Below are 18,565 nucleotides of genomic sequence, written 5' to 3' on the forward strand. Positions count from 1 at the left end.
ATGGCAGGGAGTGATGTGTAGGGTACCGCAGGGTTCAGTGCTGGGACCCTAGCTGTTCACAATATACATTAATTATTTGGACAAAGGAATAGAATGCAGTATCTCCAAATCTGCAGATGACACCAAGCTGGGTGGCAGTGTGTGCTGTGAGGAGGATGCTAAGAGATTGCAGGGTGACTTGGGCAGGCTGGTTGAGTGGGCAAATACACGGCAAATGCAATATAATGTGGGTAAATGTGAGGTTATCCACTTTGGTGGCAAAAACAGGAAGGAAGATTATTATCAGAATGGTAGCAGTTCAGGAAAAGGGGAAGTGTAATATGACCTGACCTCCTTCTACACTGAGGGGATTCTATGAAAATAAGGGACCTTCCATTAAAAAACGAGATGAGCAGGAAGTTCTTCTCTGAAGGTCATCAGTCTTTGAAATTCTATTCTACAGACAGTAATTGATGCTGGATCATTAAATATATTCAAGGTTGATTTACACAGAGTTCTGCTTGACGAGGGAGTCGAGAGTTCTGGCAGACAGGCAGGAAAGTGGAGTTACAGCCACAATCATGGCAGCCATACTCTTATTGACTAGTGCAGTAGGCTTGAGGGACTGAATGGCCTGTGCCTGCTCCTAATTTCTTAAGATCTCATGATCTACTCTTACATCCACACCCATTGCTTACAGTACAATTAATGCTCTCTCTTCACCAATCATTTCCTAACAAGGATGTAAAATAGTTATTAAATATTCCTAACACTTTCAGTCTCTACAATCCTACTTTCTCTGTTATCCCAGAGCGGTCCTACCCTCTCTTATTCTCTTCAGGATTCCACCACTGAGTAATTTTCCCCTAAGCTGAAAAGGCCAAATTTCTCCAGTCCTTTCTTGTAAATCCCAATGTTGTTGATCAGCTCTATGGTTCTTCTCTTCATTCCCATCAGCGCTGAAATATCTCCCTCAGGTCTCAATAACCTGAACTGGATACACTTTTCTAGATGAGACCTGACTGAAGCCCATAGAGTTAAATTATGACTTCTTTACTTTTTGAAACTACTAGTTTAACCATATGGTTCAACACCCTATTTGCTTTGCTGTTAGGTATGTGTTAGGTATGTAAATGATTGTTCTGTTAAAAGTCCTGGAAAAGACACAATTAACTAAACGAGAAATAAAAAAATCGATGAACCACTTTACCTTGAGGGATCTGATTCATTATCATCTTAAAGTGGAGATCTGTTGAAAATAAAACCAACTTGTTAGATGGAGAAATAAACTATTTGAGAAGAGGAACACAGTTCATTACAAAAGGGTGAAGCCTTTCTAGAAAGTCACTGAGCATTCTACAATATACCTGAATCCCGGTTACAGCAATATCACTCAGATTTCAATAAAGACCTTGCATTGAAATAGCATTTTTCATAGTACAAGGATGTCTCAAAATGCTTCACAGCAAATCAAGTACTTTTGATTAGTAGTCAATGTTATCATGCAGGAAAACAGCAGTCAATTTTCACACAGCAAGATCCCAAAAACAGCAAATAATAAATGATTAGATAGTCTCTCAAATGATTGAGGGATAAATATTGGCCAAGACACCAGAAAAACTCCCCATGTTCTTCCTTGAAATAGTGCCACACAATCTTGAGATTGTTCCAAAACAGAGCATCTCACCAAGACAGTTTTCGTCTAGATTCCATTCTCAAATTTCTGGCATGAACCCAAATCCTGCCCTTCCTGCTGGCGGGATCAGCCGGCCCTGCCAATAGTGCACTTTCGCTGCAGGTTTCCCAGCGGCACGGGGTGGATTCAATGAGAAATCCCACTGACAGCAACAGGATCAGAAGGTCTCACCGCTGGTCAATAGTGGATCACCTCCCACCTCCAAGAAATATGCCACAAGGAGAGGCCAGAGAATCCCACCCAGAGTCTTATTACTTAAAAGGGAGAAAGCTACAAACTGAGCCAAGCACATTACAAGTGTGTGTGAAATTTCCATGTTGCATACACTTCATTTGAGAACCCTTCAAAGGTTCAATTCGATAACCCATCTTTCTGAACTTGGGTTGCACCTGGAAAGATAGCCTTGGGCTGCACCATCATCATAGATGCCATCTACCCTGGGTCACATGTTTCTGCCCTGGGTCTTCATGTGACTGAACAGATAATTCTCAACCCACAGATCTTTGGGCAGGTGGAGCAGGATATTCCAAGAAATTGGGCTCCAGAGTGCAGGATTTGCCTTTTTCTTTCCTTCTTTTTGTCTCATTGCTGAGATATTGTGACTCAAAGCATGGTACAGCTCAATGCTCAAGTTGTCGCCATTTTGAATGATTGGCAGCAAGCTCCTTCCAGTCACTAACGTTAATGCTGCTGCACTTCAAGAGCTACAGAGTGTCTTTGAAGTGTTTTCGTTATCCTCCCTTGGAACTTTGGCCATTTGGGAGTTGGGAAAACAAGACCTGGCAGGTAGAGGAGACGCTTTTTGGCAATCTACACCCAGTGTCCAGCCTATTAAAGTTGACATCGTAGGCATTTTGCCAGAATGTTTATGGAGTTGGCTTCAAAAAGGACACTACCTACCATCTGTCTGACACTTCCATTGAATCCGGAGGATGTGGTGAAGGCAGTACAGATGAAATTTCTCTACTGCTCGTGTTTGTTGTTGATCCACAGTCCAGATCTGACTGCAGTAAAGGAGTGTGGCAACAACATCTTTGTTAATTGCAGAGGTTTTTGTTATCAGACACTCACTGCTGTAGTTTGTAGAAGACTGAGCTACTGCAGGATCTCCTAGTCAGTGGTGGCCTTTCAGAAAAGGGTGGCTGTGAGGATATAGGAAATATGTCTCCTTCAATATATACGGGAGATGGAATGTTTGGCTGATGGGTCTGAGTTGGTGAGTTTTGCTTTGGAAACATTCAAAAACAGGCCAAGTTTTTGCATGCAGGATTGAAGAAACCAAGAGTGGCTTGTAAATCTTGTGCAGACACAAACTGTAGACCATGCATGTCCATGGTGGTCAGTTTAGTTTTGGCACGGAGGCGACTGAAGAGTTTTCCACCTGGACAATAATGAATACTAACTTCAGAGGTGAATAGCACTGTCAGATAGATTGTAAGTAGTATGGGGCCTAGCAAACAGCCCTGTCCGACCCAGGTCAGGATTCTGAAGAATGACGTTGAGCTGCACAAGACTAGGACAAAGCATTGATAGTTACAGGGGTGTTGCTGGATGTGGGAATAGTTTACAGGAATGATTAAGATCATTGAATCATACCACACAACACAGTAAGACTAAGAAATGATGGCACATTGGCACCAATAAGCTAAATTACTCTCGTGACAATGATACAAGTGTAATCATATCTTACCAAACTTAAGAAAATATTGCAAGACTAGATACCTGATCTGTGCTCAAGTAAATCATCAAACTGAAATATTGAGTGGGACTTTAAAGCCTCACGCATCCCGAAATCGTAAAATCCCACTCAGGGTCAAAGAACCTTTCTATGGTCCGCCCCTCGCCCACACCGATTCCCATGGCAATTGGGTAGAATTCTAACTGTTAACTCCGTCTCTCTCCACAGGTGTTGCCTGACATACTAAGTATTTCCAGAACTTTCTGCTTTTCTTACAGGTTTTGAGTATTTTGTTTTCTGTATTAAGGAAATGTGTGTTCACTGGCTATTGGAACAGCACACAAAGGGAAGGTAGATAAGCAAGTAGCTCACATCTCTATAACGCAAAACTGAAGAAGTATCTGGGAGAACAACATTATCAAGTGCAACTGCCAGGATTCTATAGATGGAGAAAGAACGACTACAACAATGATTTAACAATAATAATGTTGATAATGGCTTCAAAATGTCTATTCTGGCTGGGAGTTAAGCATGCTGTAATTTTTGGTCACTTGTAATTAAAACCAGATGCAGGTTGTTGAGTTGCTGTGAGCCATGGCCAAGGTGAATTGTGACTTGAAGATTTGTGTTGACCAAATATGGGAAGTTGTTTACTTTGATTAGACCTGATGGCACTAAAGTTTATGGATTTTAGAGGCTATCTGAACCAAGTATAATAGCATCATTTACAAGTAATTTCATCGGGTCAAGTATCGGTTTCCAGTTATACCATTGTCTAGACGCCAGATAATCTTCTGAAAGCGTGCGATAAAAGACACATAGGCAGCCTTTATCTTTAGTGACAACTCTAAAGATTAATCATCACAAGAATTGCGCCCTGCTTCAGAGAGACCATGGAGACTGATTCTACATCAGGAACAGACTTGACTACTTCATTCTAACCGGGTAATATTTGCTTTCAGTTAAAGAGCTAATGTTCAGTTAAGAGTTAAAGTTCAGTTAAAGTGTAATTAACGAGTTGAAGTGTTGAGTTAGTACTGAAAGCGTTAAATAAAGATTGTTAAGAGAATTTGAGTTGTCTCCTATTTTTATTTGACACATTACACAGGAATGCTTGGAGGGTGTTTGATTTAGTAACTGAATAATATTGGTGTCCAAGTAGACTTTCGATAACGAGCTGCTGCTACTCTGAAATCAAACCTTTTATTTGCCAGGTGATTAAAAATAATCCAGGCGTTTAATTTAGTGTGACGAAACAACTGCAGATTTAGTCAGGGAGAAGGGTGAACTCTATTGTCAGCCATGAAACAGGTCTAATTCCCAACTCTTGCAGTAGCTCCCGATGCAAACTGACTCAGAGAGACTGACTGGGAAATCAGCAGTAGCAGTAGCAGTACCCCATCAGTCACTTCTTGTGCTTCTGGGACTAAGCCTAGAGAAACGGGAGAACCCCAAAATTGGGAACAGATACCAAGAAAGTATCTGAATAAGAAATGGCCCAACTGGGCAGCACTCTGCAGCAAATTGTTACTGGTCTGGGATCCACAGGTCAGAGATGTTGTAATGAGAGAAACAGAGATCAAGGAAAATGTGTTTTGAAATTGAGTAAAGCTATTGCGATTGCTGGTTTGTTAGAAGAGTTGCAGAGTGAGAAATCAGAAAAAATGAAGTTAAAAGATGAGTTAAAAACATGAGAGTGGTTGAGAAGTTAAGAAAATGAGCAGTTACATGGAAAAGTGATAGAGCAGAAGCAAAGGAATCTGATAGATATATTATATATGGGTCAGTTTAAAATTCAACATGAGAAAGCATATCAAATTAGTGAAGAGAAGCAAAGCTCTGATCACTCCAAGCGATAAAATCTCAGCTGTCAATGCTGAGGTCTGTATTTGGGACAGATGAATCTGAGGAAGATGGTGATTTTGGAGTGGTTTGTAGGTTATATCTAGAAGAGAATGGTGTTAATGGAGAACCCCACCTCCCTAATCCCTTAATACCCTTAGAATTTGCTCCTGTTCTGATGAATCCTGTTAGTCGCAAGGAAGGCATGGAATTACCAGGAGATACTGTTGGTTGGGAAGGAATGAATACCTTAAAGGACCCCAACTCCGTATGTAGTCCCAAATGCAGACTTAACCACTCCTCCCCACTGACAGATTGTCTTGTATTATTAGAAAATGTAATGCCCACGAATCCCATTGAAACAGACCATAAGGGGCAAGGAGCAGAAACTCAAACCTGGCACTTTACCAGGAAAAATTTATAAATTAATTGACAAGATACAAAACCTTCTTACGGATTCATTTCTGTGCAGTAAGCATGGTGGGAAGCCCAGCTCAATTACAAATCAGAAAACACATGTTTGGAAAAAGCTAACTAACAGCCTAGGGAAGATTTTTGAATTGTTTCGTTCTGAGAGCACATTTAAAACACCAGGCTGATTTGAGGGAAGCTGATGCTGAGCTGATAATTTCAGTTGTTTTTGTGTTATAGTGTGTTTGTGTGGTCTGGTTGCTTGTTAAATGTACGTGGTTGCTGAACTAGATTGAGAAGAAGGATTGTTAAAGCCATTGCTTTGCTCTGGTGAGGGTAGTGATTATGGGTAATAAATACAGTGCTTTGAAATTAAAGTGTAAAGGGGCTGACAGAGTGTTAAACTAAAGTTTAAAATTTCTTGAGAATTTATCTTTTCTTTGAGTTTGATTACAGTTTTGAAGAAAGAAGAATGAAGATTGCTGTCTTAATCTATTTTTTATAATTTTCTTTGAATGTTTTACTTTCATTCCAGCTTAAGGCATTAAGACTGAATGAAAGTAAAATGCTGTGAAGTTGATTGCTTGGAAGTTTCCATGACTGAATGTGTGTTTCATGTGTGGATGTTCTTTGTTATGTTGCTTGCTTTAATGTTTTCCACAAATTGCGACAGGACAATATTGGTTTGATAGAGTTGAAAATCGGATGGGAGTTGTGAGTTGGATTAAAAGTGTAAACTGAAACAGAGGCTGGCTAGGGTGAACGTTGGTCCTTTAGAGGATGAGAAAGGGGAGCTAGTGGTAGGGGATGGGGATATGGCTAAGGTCTTGAATAACTTTTTTGTTTCTGTCTTCACGGAGGAGGACGTGAATAATTTGCCGGGTGTTAGCGATGGAAAGGTGGTAGGAATGGAGGGTCTTAATGACATTACTGTTACTAGAGAGGTGGTGCTCGACAGACTGGAGGGGCTGATTGTGGACAAGTCCCCAGGACCGGATGGAATGCATCCGAGGGTTCTGAAAGAAATGGCGGAGGTGATAGTGGATTTTCCAGACGTCGCTGGATTCCGGGGAAGTGCCGGAAGATTGGAAAACGGCTAATGTTACGCCGTTGTTTAAGAAGGGTGCCAGGCAAAAGGCGGGGAATTATAGGCCGGTTAGTTTAACGTCTGTGGTAGGTAAAATGTTAGAATCCGTCATTAAGCAGGAAATTGCGAGGCATCTTGAAGGGAATTGCTTGATAGGGCGGACGCAACACGGTTTCATTAAAGGGAAGTCGTGTCTGACAAATTTACTGGAGTTCTATGAGGATGTGTCTAGGGCAGTGGATAGAGGAGAGCCGGTGGATGTGGTCTTTCTGGATTTTCAGAAGGCGTTTGACAAGGTACCTCACAAGAGGTTATTGCAGAAGGTCAGGGGACATGGAGTTGGGGGTAGGGTGTTAGCGTGGATAGAGGATTGGTTGTCAAATAGGAGGCAGAGAGTGGGGGTCAATGGGTGCTATTCGGATTGGCGGTTGGTGACTAGTGGGGTGCCCCAGGGGTCGGTGCTGGGGCCTCAGCTATTTACCATTTACATAGATGATCTGGAGGAGGGAACCGAGTGCAGGGTGTCGAAATTTGCTGATGACACCAAGATTGGGGGAAAGGCAAATTGTGCGGAGGGTGTGGAGAGTCTGCAGAAGGATCTAGATAGGCTGGGCGAATGGGCCAGGAAATGGCAAATGGAATTTAATGTTGGCAAGTGTGAGGTGGTCCACTTTGGTAGGAAGAATGGTAGGAAGGACTATTACTTACGTGGCGAAAAACTGCAGCAGGCGACGGTGCAGAGGGACCTCGGGGTCCTTGTGCATGAGTCGCAAAAACCCAGCTTGCAGGTGCAGCAGGTGGTCAGGAAGGCGAATGGGATGCTGGCCTTCATAGCGAGGGGGATTGAATATAAAAGTAGGGAGGTCTTGCTGCAGCTGTATAGGGCATTGGTGAGGCCGCAGCTGGAGTACTGTGTGCAGTTTTGGGCGCCGCACCTGCGCAAGGATATTTTGGCCCTGGAGGGAGTGCAGAGGAGGTTTACTAGGCTGATACCGGAGTTGAGGGGATTGAGCTATGAGGAGAGGCTGAATAAACTAGGCTTGTACTCGTTAGAGTTTAGAAGAATGAGGGGAGATCTCATTGAGACGTATAAGATGATGAATGGGATGGATAGGATAGAGGTGGAGAGACTCTTCCCGCTCAAAAAAGACAGTAGGACTAGGGGGCACAGCCTCAAGATAAAGGGGAGGCGGTTTAGAACGGAGTTGAGGAGGAACTTCTTCACTCAAAGGGTGGTGAATCTCTGGAATTCTCTGCCTGTTGAAGTGGTGGAGGCTGCCTCGCTAAATATTTTTAAGAAGCGGGTTGATGGGTTCTTGATAAGAGAGGGGATTAAGGGTTATGGGGAGAGGGCGGGAAAGTGGAACTGAGCCACAACAGATCAGCCATGATCTTATTGAATGGCGGGGCAGGCTCGAAGGGCTAGATGGCCGACTCCTGCTCCTATTTCTTATGTTCTTATGTTCTTATGTTCTTAAATTTTTGAAATCCTTTAATGAGTATTTTTGACTTATTATTGTCACATATACGAATTTACAGTAAAAAGTTTTGTTTCTAGTGCGCTATACAGAGAAAGCATACTGTTCATAGGGAGTAAATGAGAGAGTGCAGAATTTAGTGTTACAGTCATAGCTAGGGTGAAGAGAAAGATCAACTTAATGTGAGGTAGGTCCATTCAAAAGTCTGACAGCAACAGGGAAGAAGCTGTTCTCAGAAGTGATCTCAGACTTCTGTATCTTTCTCCCGATGGAAGAGAATATATTGAGGATGCATGGGGTCCTTGATTATACTGGCTGCTTTTCCGAGGCAGCGGGAAGTATAGACAGAGGCTGGACTTTGTTCATGATCCTTTGTAGTTTCTTGCAGTCTTGGACAGAGCAAGAGCCATAACAAGCTCTGATACTATCAGAAAGTTGGTGCAACTGTAAAAGTCGATGAGGATCATAGCAGACATGCCAAATTTCCTTAGCCTCTTAAAAAAGAAATGTTGATGGGCATTCTTAACTATAGTGTCAGCATGGGGGGGACCAGGGCAGGTTGTTGGTGATCCAGACACCTAGAAACTTGAAGCTCTCAAGCATTTCCATTGTTGATGTAGACAGGTGTGTGTCCTCTACTATGCTTCCGAAAGTCGATGACTAGCTCCTTTGTTTTACTGATAGTGTAATCAATGGCCCCAATTGTTCTCAAGAGATACAGAATATATATTGATGGGAAGTTACTTTGAACACAATTTTGGAAAGTAAATTGAAATTTTAAAATCAAAGTACATAAATTGGGATTTGAAATAACCAAATTGAATTTTGAATAAAGTCAAATTGTGAAAGAAACGTTTGGCAGGAAATCATGTGCTTGCTTCCCTTTGTCTAGTTTGAAGGGGTGGTGATACCATTAGATTGGAATGTATTTCACCTCTCGTGTTTTAACTGGTGGAGGTTTCACCATTTTCTGTTTGATTCATTATTTACCTAATCTGGCAATTGAGAATCTGTATACACTGGAGATTATGCGCCACGACAAAAAACCGCACCGACCTCCTCAGAAGACAAACACGGGACACGGCGGACAGAGTACCCTTCGTCGTCCAGTACTTCCCCGGAGCGGAGAGGCTACAACATCTTCTCCACAGCCTTCAACATGTCATCAAGGAAAATGAACATCTCACCAAGGCCATCCCCACACCCCCATTTCTTGCCTTCAAACAACTGCACAACCTCAAGCAGACCATTATATGCAGCAAACTACCCAGCCTTCAGGAGAACGGTGACCACAACCCCACACAACCCTGCCATAGCAATCTCTGCAAGATGTGCCGGATCATTGATACGGATGCCATCATCTCACGTGAGAACACCATTTACCAGGTACATGGTACATACTCTTGTGGCTCGGCCAACATTGTCTACCTGATACGCTGCAGGAAAGGATGTCCCGAGGCTTGGTACATTGGGGAGACCATGCAGACACTATGACAACGGATGAATGAACACCGCTCGACAATCACCAGGCAGGAGTCTTCTCTTCTTGTCAGGGAATACTTCAGCAGTCATGGGCATTCGGCCTCTGATCTTCAGGTAAGCATTCTCCAAGGCAGCCTTCGCGACACACGACAACGCAGAATCACTGAGCAGAGACTGATAGCCAAGTTTCACACACGAGGATGGCCTCAGCCACGATCTTTGATTCATGTCACACTATCTGTAACCCCCCACAACTTGCCAGGGCTTGCAAAATCTCACTAACTGTCCTGGCTGGAAACAATACACATCTCTAACCTGTGCTTAACCCTCTCTCCATTCACATTGTCTGTATCTTTAAGACTTGATTACCTGTAAAGACTCGCATTTTATCTTGTAAATTGAGTTTGTGTCTATACATGCCCTGTTTGTGAACACAAACAGGGCGGAGCGGGGTTTGAAATGCGTATACTTTAATGCGAGGAGTATTCGCAATAAAGTGGATGAACTTGCAGCGTGGATCAGTACCTGGGACTTTGATGTTGTGGCCATTTCAGAGACATGGATAGAGCAGGGGCAGGAATGGATGTTGCAGGTCCCGGGGTACAAATGCTTTAGTCGGAGTAGAGAAGGAGGTAGAAGCGGGGGTGGGGTAGCATTATTGGTCAAGGATTGTATCACGGTGTCAGAGAGGAAGTTTGATGAGGACTTGTCTGTTGAGGTAGTATGGGCGGAGATTAGAAATAGGAGAGGAGAGGTCACCCTGTTGGGAGCCTTTTATAGACCTCCAAAAAGTTCTAGAGAGGTTGAGGAAAGGATTGCGGAGACGATCCTGGTTAGGAGTGAAAGTAATAGGGTAATTGTCATGGGAGACTTTAACTTTACTAATATTGATTGGAATTGCTATAGCTCTAGCTCGTTAGAGGGGTCAGTTTTTGTTCAAAGTGTGCAGGAAGGCTTTTTGACTCAGTATGTAGATAGGCCAACTAGAGGTGAGGCTATATTGGATTTGGTGCTGGGTAATGAGCCAGACCAGGTGCTAGACTTGGAAGTTGGTGTGCATTTCGGTGATAGTGACCACAATTCGGTTACGTTCACCTTAGTGATGGAAAGGGATAGGCGTGAACCTCGGGTCAGTAGTTTTAGCTGGGGGAAGGGTAATTATGAGGCTATTAGGAGAGAATTAGGAAGCATAGGTTGGACTAGGAGATTACAGGGACTGGGAACGTCCGAAATGTGGAGTTTTTTCAAGGAGCAGCTATTGTGGGTCTGTGATAGGTATGTCCCTGTCAGGCAAGGAGGATTTGGTAGGGCTAGGGAACCGTGGTGTACTAAAAAAGTTGATTCGTTGGTTAGGAAGAAAAAGGAGGCTTATGTTCGGATGAGGCTTGAGGGCTCAGGTAGTGCATTAGAAAGCTTTAGATTGGCTAGGAGGGAGTTGAAGAGGGAGTTAAGAAGGGCTAAAAGAGGACATGAGATGACTTTGGCTGATAGGATTAAGGAGAATCCTAAGGCGTTCTATAGGTATGTCAAGAACAGAAGGTTGGTTAGGGCAAGATTAGGGCCAGTTACAGACAGTAGAGGGAAGTTGTGTGTAGAACCGGGAGAGATTGGAGAGGCATTGAACCAATATTTCTCTTCGGTGTTCACGCAGGGGGACATGAATGTAGCTGAGGTGGACACTGGGGTGCAGGGGTGTAAAATAGAAAGTATTGCAGTTGATACCGGGGATGTGCTGGATATTCTAGAGGGCTTGAAAATAGATAAGTCCCCTGGTCCGGACGGGATTTACCCTAGGATTCTCTGGGAGGCTAGAGAGGTGATTGCAGAGCCTCTGGCTCTGATCTTCAGGTCATCGTTGGTCTCTGGTATAGTACCGGAAGATTGGAGGACGGCGAATGTTGTCCCATTGTTTAAGAAGGGGAACAGAGACTTCCCTGGGAATTATAGACCGGTGAGTCTTACTTCTGTTGTGGGCAAGGTTTTAGAAAGAATTATTAGGGATAGGATTTATAGTTATTTGGAGAGTAATGAATTGATTAGAGACAGTCAGCATGGTTTTGTAGCAGGTAGGTCGTGCCTTACTAACCTTATTGAGTTCTTTGAGAATGTGACCAAAGAGGTGGATAGGGGTAAGGCAGTTGACGTGGTATATATGGATTTTAGTAAGGCGTTTGATAAGGTTCACCATGGTAGGCTTCTGCAGAAAATGCAGATGTATGGGATTGGGGGTAATCTAGGTACTTGGATCAGGAATTGGCTAGCAGATAGGAGACAGAGGGTGGTGGTTGATGGTGAATATTCGTCATGGAGTTCGGTTACGAGTGGTGTGCCTCAGGGATCTGTTTTGGGGCCACTGCTGTTTGTAATTTTTATTAATGATCTGGATGAGGGTATAGTTGGGTGGATTAGTAAGTTTGCTGATGACACCAAAGTCGGAGGTGTGGTAGATTGTGAGGAAGGGTGTCATAGTTTGCAGGGAGACTTAGACAGGTTGCAGAGCTGGGCCGCGAGGTGGCGGATGGAGTTTAATGCAGAGAAGTGTGAGGTAATTCATTTCGGTAGGAGTAACAGATGTGTTGAGTATAGGGCTAATGGGAGGACTTTGAATAGTGTGGATGAGCAGAGGGATCTAGGTGTATGTGTACATAGATCCCTGAAAGTTGGGAATCAAGTAGATAAGGTTGTTAAGAAGGCATACGGTGTCTTGGCGTTTATTGGTAGGGGGACTGAATTTAGGAGTCGCAGCGTCATGTTGCAACTGTACACAACTCTGGTGCAGCCGCACTTGGAGTACTGTGTGCAGTTCTGGTCCCCACACTACAGGAAGGACGTGGAGGCTTTGGAGAGGGTGCAGAGGAGGTTTACCAGGATGTTGCCTGGTATGGAGGGGAGGTCCTATGAGGAGAGACTGAGGGATTTGGGGTTGTTTTCGCTGGAAAGAAGGAGGCTAAGAGGGGATCTTATTGAAACATATAAGATGATTAGAGGTTTAGATAGGGTGGATAGTGATAGCCTTTTTCCTCGGATGGAGAAAGCTAGCACGAGGGGGCATGGCTTTAAATTAAGGGGGGGTAGTTATAGGACGGATGTCAGGGGTAGGTTCTTTACCCAGAGGGTGGTGAGGGATTGGAATGCCCTGCCTGCTGCGGTTGTAAATGCGCCTAGTTTGGGGGCGTTTAAGAGATCTGTGGATAGGTTTATGGACGAAAAGGGATTGGTTTAGATTAGTGGGTCAGTGTTTTTTTTTAAAAAAACTGGTCGGCGCAACATCGTGGGCCGAAGGGCCTGTTCTGCGCTGTAGTGTTCTATGTTCTACAACTCCTACTCACCTGATGAAGGGACAGTGCTCTGAAAGCTAGTGATATCAAATAAAGCTGTTGGACTTTAACCTGGTGTTGTGAGAATTCTTACTGGATTTAAAAGGTCGCCAGAGGAGGGAGTTAATTAATGACTTGGAACTGCTTATAGTGCAGGAGTGTCCATGGTTAACACTCTTGATTTGGCAAATTTGGACATTAAACTTCGAATGTTAACCTGGCAGATGAAGCAAGTAATGGCTGAAGTAAATAACAATAATCAGGATGCAGCATCAGGATCTTTGTTTCTACAACATGCTAATGAATATATGTTGAGTATATTAGAAGGGCATACTAAAACAATCAAATTATTAAATACAAGGCAACTGATGATGGGAAACAACAGAAAGGAACTTTATGTCATGTTCACGGTAACTGGACTTTACAGCATCTTAGAGAGAATGTAGAACTTCTTCACTCAAAGGGTGGTGAATCTCTGGAATTCTCTGCCCGTTGAAGTGGTGGAGGCTGCCTCGCTAAATATTTTTAAGAAGCGGGTTGATGGGTTTTTGATAAGAGAAGGGATTAAGGGTTATGGGGAGAGGGCGGGAAAGTGGAACTGAGCCACGACAGATCAGCCATGATCTTATTGAATGGCGGGGCAGGCTCGAAGGGCTAGATGGCCTACTCCTGCTCCTATTTCTTATGTTCTTATGTTCTTATTAGAACAGGCTAATCAGGGGAAAGTTCCTTCTTGGATTCATAATATACAGTTAGATTACTTAAGTCATGAACAAAGACATCCTCATGTGTCCTGATGTTAGTTTTGACAATTAGCCAAGGTTTGGTTTGAGAATAATTGTGGTGGAATATTACATAAGGCTTTGGCATTCATGGTAGGGATTCCAATGGGTGCAGTGGCATGGAAGGTATCAAAGATTCAGAACATTGGTATCATTATGGATGGTATGTGAATAGGATATGATGATGTTCTACTATATGTTGTAGAGAGAGGGAGAAATTTTGTGGGTACTAGTTTAAGAAGGTGCTAACAATCAGAAAGGATAATTGTTTGTCCATATCCCATATATTCAAATAAACAACGTAGGTTTTGTAGGTTTAAAGTTGATAAATTGTACTATGGAAGTTAGGCGTCTAAATACAGACATCACTTACAGAGAAAAGAGTGAACACTGCATTACTTCCTCATTAGACCATTGTCAATTTTGATTTATAATATTACCCACACTATTTCTTGTGTTACTCTACATATAGCAGCGAGAGTAGGCTATATCGAATACATCAAAGGCAGCAATCACTATTAAATGTAACAGATAAACTACAAGACAAGACACTTTTTAGGTGAATATTTTGAACAATATAATACTATCAACCTACCACCTGAAAATTCGGAATATATTAAAACACATTTAGCGACTGCCTATCAAATTTTCATTCAAGTGAAACAAGCTGCTCAAACTATTGATCAGGATGTTATGAATTAAGGAACGAGGTTGGTGGACTGATTTCTGGTTCCAACACGTGCAGCCCTTTCTCTCTAGCAACAACTCTAGTGATTGACCATCGCAAGAAGAAATATGCCCTGAAGAACATCTTCAGAGAGATCATGAGGACAGATTCAATATCGGGAGCGGACTTCACACATTCTAACCAGGGTAGTGTTTGTTTTCAGTTAAGAATTAAAGTTCAGTAAAAGAGTTAGGGTTGCAACTGTTTTGAGTTTGAGTTGTACCTAAAGTGTTAAATAAAGGAAGATTGTTAAGAGAATTTGAGTCGACTTCTATCCTTATTTGTCACATTGAATTGGAATGCTTGGAAGGTGTTTAAATTAGTAGATAAATAATAGGTCTATGTGTCTACATGAATTAATGTATCTTTAATTAAGAAAGAAGTTGGTCAGTGGGATTAGCTGCTGTGGGGCATAAAGAGTCAGGAATGGGAAAAAACTATTTAAGGCGCATGCTCTGTTCTCTTAATGACTTAATGGATGGGCTTGTGTTGACAGCGACAAGGTTTCAGACTGAGATACAGTCAGGCAGGCTGATTAATCTAACCTCAGCTAGGCTAACAGAGGCCCTGGGCTAGGAAAGAAAGAAAATCAGCCTTTATTCTCACTCCCAATCACTACCCAACCCTTCTCCTGAAAACTGTACATGGATAGGGCGAGGTCAGTTCAGCTGCAGCTGTGATGATGCCACAATGGAACAAACAGAAAGTGTGAAAAATGTCCACTTTGGTAAGGGACCTTAAGCTGAGAGCTGTGACACTAACTCAGTGTGCAGGAGGAATTGGAGAAAAGTATTTTCTCAGGTACTGATCCAATGAGTGGAATTGGCATGCGAGAGTATCAGCGCTCTGAAGCCTTCCTTTACCTTGGTTCAATATGGGTTTAGCTTATTTTAAAAAAAAACTGACCACAATTTATTTGTTTTTGGCTTTGTATTATTGACAACGTGTACTTTGCAGGACAAACACATTTAACTGTAGGTTCTTTAGAAAACCAGCAAGCATCCATGATAAACTCCTGCTGACAAAGAGAAAATGAACCGTGGAAAGCTCCAGAAAACAGGCCTCTTGTTGGACAACTATGAGAGAAATATGGCTCTAGTTAGGTCAACCACCAAATAGATTCTGCTCACTTGCTCATTGTAGGCAGTGAATAATTAAAGTTCCTCAAACAAGCTTCTGGATTGAAAAGTTTATACATTAGGCTTGGACATTTGGACACCGAGGTGGCTGCACATTGGAGGAGGTCCCCACTACAGTGGGAATTTAACTAACTAATCCCATACACACTGCAATGGTAAGGTTCCCTCAATTTGCCCAGCTAGATCACTCTACATTCAGCACTTGTCCCCAAGTTCTTCCTCTACACTGAAGCTGGTTCTTCAACATTTCATTGACGACAAAACCTTTGAGGCTCTGTCTGACAACTGCCAGGAAGCACCAGCTGGAGGCTACGTACGGGAGTGATTGCTCATACCTTCAGAGTACAGAGCCTGCAAACTGTTGGGTGCAGACAGTTTCTACTTGAAGTGCTAGAACAATGGGCAGCTTTTACATGGTGAGGGTCCTGAGTAATAGTTCAGTCTGTCTGGTAAAATGTGCAGCCTCCCATAATACTATATACTTAGTGGATCTATTTGAGTACTGTGTAATTGCATGCATGATACAGATCTTTCCACTACCTCAGGGTGAAGCCACCATTCAGTGGAGAATGGTTTGTGAACCTACTGTACTCAGGAGGGTGGTGGCAATGCTCTCACACATCTTATGCTGTAATGTGCTGCACACAATACTGCTCAGGATTGGTATCTGCCATGTGAGGGCTCATTGTTCATTGACCAACGAGTGACTGTCATCTTGGGAGTGGACACTTTGATTTGGCTCAAAGATGACACACCTAACAATGGCAGGACTGGAACCTATCCAATTCTCCACTTGGTAATCAGACAGCTGAAATAGGCTGGAGCATTCCAGTCCTCAGGACAACTGATCATCCAGAATTGGGGAGAGCAAATGTAAATTAGGTGGCTGATTTGATGAAAACCTCCATTCAATATCAAGCTGAACTTCCAGTCACCTATCATTTAACATCTCCACTGTTCTCCAGTGCGAACCTCTTTGACCTTCACTTCCTGCTGCATTCCAATAAAGTTCAACGTAAGCTTGAGGAACACCACCTCATCTTTCGATTAGGCACTTTATACCCTTCCACACTTCCATTTTGGTTTTCCCCATGGATGACAACTGTTCATGTTTCTGCCTTTCACATATTTTCTGCTCACAGCTTTTGTTTCATTGCTTTTTCTTTTGATCTTGTACCTTCAACTCTTATCATTTAATCTCTCCAGCTCTCCAACATATCATAGAACTTACTTCCTGTTTCTTTCTACACTCTCTCCTTTACTTGTTTAAAACCTATTACATCTATTTTTTTCCCAGTTCTGATGAGATTACTGACCTGAAACATTAACTCCGTTTCTCTCTCCACAGATGCTGCCTGAACTGCTGAACATTTCATGCAGTTTGTGTTGTTATTTCAGATGGTGAAGTGAGTGTGACTGCCCTTGATACCAAGAGGCAGCATTTCATCCAGTGGCATCAAGGAGCCCTAGTAAAATGGCAGTCAATGGAAATCAGAGGGGAAACTCTCAGTTGGTTGGAGTCATATCTGGCACAAAGAAAGACCAATCATTTCAGCGCCAGGACATCACTGCAGGAATTCCTCAGGGTAGTATCCTAGGCCCAATTATCTTCAGCTTCTTCATCAACAATTTTCCTTCCATCAGAAAGTCAGAGAGGGGATATTCAGTATCATTTGCTAACTCTCGGATTCTGAAGCCATTCAAGTCCAAGTGCAACAAGACCTTCAGACTTGGACTGATAAGTGGCAAATATCATTTGTGCCACACAAGTGCCAGGCAACAACCATCTCCAACTAGACAGAATCTAATCACATCCCCTTAACATTCCATGACGTTACTAATCACTGAATCCCTCGCTGTCAGCATCCTGGTGATTACTGTTGACCATAAACTGAACTGGCCATATAAATACTGTGGCTACGAGAGCGGCTAGAATCCTATAGCATTCTTCTGAACTCCAGTGAATGTAACCCTAACCAACTCAATCCTCCTCATACATCAGTCCCATCAAGTTTCGCTGCACTCCCTTTACAGCAAGAACAATCTTCCTCAGATAAGGAGGCCAAAACTGCACACAACTCACCGAAGCTCCGCATAATTGCAGCAAGAAGTTCCTGCTCCTGTTCTTGTATCCTCTTACTATGAAGGCCAACAGCTAGTTGTCTTCTTTACTGCCTGCTGCACATGCATGCTTACCTTCAGTGACTGGTGCACAAAGATACCCAGTCTCATTGCACATTCCTTGCTCCTAAATTATAGCCATTCAGATAATAATCTGTCTTCCTGCTACCAAAGTGATAATCTCACATTTACCCACGTAATACTGCATCTGCTCACTCACTCAGCTTGTCCGAATCACACTGAAGTATCTCTGCATCCGCCTCAAGGCTCACTCTCCCACCCAGTTTTGTGGCATTTGCTAATTTGGAGATAATACATTTAATTCCCTCATCTAAAATATTGATACATATTCTGAATAGCTGAGGTCCTAGCACCGATTCCTGCAGTATCCCACTGGTTACTGCCTGCCCAATGGAAAAAGACTCATTGTTTCCTATCTGTTGTGGAAGGGAGTTCTGAGTTAGCCAGCAGAACCACAGGCAGATGTTTAGTTTTTAGTAATAACTGGGAAGGAAAGAGTTAAGATGATTTTCACCGAGCAAGATAATGTTAACAGTTTGCTCATATGTGGATGCGATAATTATTAAAAGTATTTACATTTTCATATTAAATAATGTATTTTAATATATCAAGTATATTTCTAACATATTTGTTCATCTCAGTCAAAATGCGAGCACTGCAGAGATGGTGGTAAAAGTTCAAGAGTTTAATAGCTAAATCCATTAGTCAGCAGAAGATACAATATAGTTTTGAGTCCCAGGACAGTTATTGAAACATTAAGTATTTAAAAATCATAAGGTGTCTATTGTCCAAGACATAGAAAGTG

At 42.7% G+C, this 18,565-nt stretch overlaps 1 protein-coding gene across 3 annotated transcripts in view; it reads right to left on the reverse strand.

Annotated features, from left to right (window-relative positions):
- The window catches only part of ccdc74 (coiled-coil domain containing 74), a 57,993-nt gene that overhangs the window by 14,643 nt on the left and 24,785 nt on the right, over window positions 1-18,565 (reverse strand). For all 3 annotated transcript variants that reach the window (XM_080208795.1, XM_080208793.1, XM_080208794.1), the window contains exon 3: window positions 1,190-1,228. In XM_080208795.1, coding sequence (XP_080064921.1) covers window positions 1,190-1,228 — 39 coding nt within the window. The remainder of the gene's footprint in view (window positions 1-1,189; window positions 1,229-18,565) is intronic.

The sequence above is a fragment of the Carcharhinus amblyrhynchos genome, chromosome 20 (genome assembly GCF_965287045.1).
Source record: "Carcharhinus amblyrhynchos chromosome 20, sCarAmb.v2.hapA, whole genome shotgun sequence".
Classification (NCBI taxonomy): Eukaryota; Metazoa; Chordata; class Chondrichthyes; order Carcharhiniformes; family Carcharhinidae; genus Carcharhinus; species Carcharhinus amblyrhynchos.